General features: G+C 18.8%; 1 protein-coding gene across 1 annotated transcript in view; it reads left to right on the forward strand.

Moving 5' to 3' along the window:
- The window catches only part of LOC102673476, a 138,811-nt gene that overhangs the window by 111,208 nt on the left and 24,903 nt on the right, over window positions 1-2,700 (forward strand). Inside the window, exon 4 of the mRNA XM_006621123.2 lies at window positions 1,562-1,678. Within this exon, the coding sequence (XP_006621186.1) occupies window positions 1,609-1,678 (70 nt within the window). The 5' untranslated portion in view covers window positions 1,562-1,608. The remainder of the gene's footprint in view (window positions 1-1,561; window positions 1,679-2,700) is intronic.

The raw sequence follows: 2,700 nt of genomic DNA on the forward strand, positions 1-2,700 counted from the left end.
TATCATAAGCAAATTAGCACTTCCTACAAGTGCCATCTTATCATAGCAAAGCATAATTTTTAATAAATAATTGAAAAATAAAGATTTATTATTGGATTAATTTTTAAAAAATTAAAAAGATTCTCAATTATCAATTCAGCATTATTTTTATCTAATCTATCTAATATTCAAAATAATTTCAAAATTCTTTTTTATCAATATTAAATGTATATAATTGGATTTCAATTATTAATAATATTATTATTTCACTTTAAGTAATGATTCTTTTTTATTAATTGTAAGCATAATTAATAGTATATGAAAATATAAGATACAATAATTCTTATGGCACGATAATTCATCAATATAATGATCGATTTCATTGTTGCGAAAGAATTAAAATAAATAACATAGTTAATTACAAGAATGCTTCATGTATGACAAATATCTTATACATGATAATATCTCATAATCGATGCAAGATTTATGCTATTCATTTATATAAATATTGTCTTTTTTTCGTATTTCTAGATCTTCAAAATTTGTATCGTTAAATATTTTGTGATAAACATTTTTGAAGTTTTCTGGAAAACAACGTATTTTCGAAAATGTTAAATGCAAAAGTTTCATAACTTCAAGGAAAGAAAAATATAATAACAGCATAACATATCTATTTATGATTTGTTAGATGTGTTCAAAGTGATTTTAATGATCAATTTCTTTCTTTAAAAAAAATAGAAATAGAAGCAGTTTTTCATTATATGAATAAAGAAAGAAACTTTTATATTTTACATTTTTTTATCACATTTTAATTCAAATAGATATTTAATAAAACGATATTTTTTTAATTTGTAAAATAGAAAATAAAAAATCATTATTAAATTTATTTAATTTCTTAATAATATTAATATTATTATATATTCTATTATTTTAATAATATTTTTGCACCATTGTATAATTTTAATAATGATTTATAAATGCTTTGTTGTCTAATGATAACCGCATTCCTATATAGCTTAATCTAAACAATAAAAAAAAAATTAATTAATTATTGATTAGATTAAGATAGATTTCATTTATGACAATTTATTTATATAATTTATTATAATATTAATTATTTTTTGTTTAATTAAAAATTTATTAAAATATTAATTTAACTATTATATATATTTAAAAATACACATATATAACTTCATTATAATTAAATTTCTTAAATTTCTAACTCTGAAAAAAGTCACATATCAACTATCTAAATATAACATCTAATACTATCTAAATATAGCAATAATATATTATAAAAAAATAGAATAATCATTTATAAATCTAATAATAAATCTAAATCTATCAAAATATTCAATTTTTTGTAAATATGTCAAAAACTAAGACTGAATGGTAATAACATGCGTTATTCAAAATTATGAGCTTGATAATATATTTCAAGAACAATCGGTGAAGAGATTATATTTCTAAATAATCGTCAACTTTTATTATACAAAGAAACTTTGCTTTATAAATCTTTCTGTCACATTTTCTTTTTAAAAATCTCTAATCATAATATATTATTTTGTTTTCATTTGTTTAGGGCACGTAACAAAAATCGAACTGGAGCTGGAGGAAGCTCCAGACGACATGATCCTCGTTGAATCGATGCCATCCGAATTGAACATCACCAGTAAAATTAATTCGACCTATCCGGATGGTGAGTTAAAAAATCTCACAAAAGATTGATAACTCTCGTTGCCTGTAATTTAAAAGTCACGGATGGTTCATAATTCATCTCCCTATTTCAAACCAAAGAATTCGAAAAGATTGAAGGAACAATTGAACCTTTAAATTTCATTATGATATGATACACTTTTTCCAGTTTTTATCAATTCACCACGTTTTGATCAAACAGACATCTCATCAATTCTCATTTTCATAGACAATTTGAGGCGTAAAAAATCTTAAAAGAATTGATTATAAATATTTTGAAATTAAATATTTATGATTTGATTGAGAATTGGAAATTAAATATCTGTGAGTTGATTATAGATTGAATAAAATTAAATATTTTTAAGCTGATTATAAATTAGGAATCAAATATTGATATGGAAATCAAATAAGAAATCAAATAAAATGATAATTTTTATTTACTTATTTATTAAAATATTAATATTTAATATTTCATATAAAAAATTTAGAAAGAGATTTGTTATAAGAAATATTGATCATTCAAGAAATAGAATGATATAAAAATTATAACAAAATGGAATTTTAAATTTTAAATGTTAATAAAAAAGTAGAAACATGATTTGAAGTAATGATTTGAAATAATTAATTATATAAGTTAATTTAAAAACATAATCATAAAACTTGAAAATAGGATATTTTTTTATAATATTTTTATATTATTTAATGCTTGAAGATTTCAAATGTTATACATGGGATATCATTTTATCAAAAAAATATATATATATTTTTTTTTCATTCAAAACATGTATATAATGTATTCAAATAGTAACAATAAATATCTAAAAAATCTATAAAAAGTTTTTTATCGCAAAATCAAATAAAAATCAATGTTATATATTAAAAATCAATCTTTTTATCATATATATAATTTTTAAAATATTTTTTCATATTATTCATATTTCTAAATATATATATTATTATTATATATTATATAAAATATAATATATAATATATTTTAAATGCAGTTGATATAATAGATAAATAGAA

Source organism: Apis dorsata, unplaced genomic scaffold (assembly GCF_000469605.1).
Source record: "Apis dorsata unplaced genomic scaffold, Apis dorsata 1.3 scaffold_585, whole genome shotgun sequence".
NCBI lineage: Eukaryota > Metazoa > Arthropoda > Insecta > Hymenoptera > Apidae > Apis > Apis dorsata.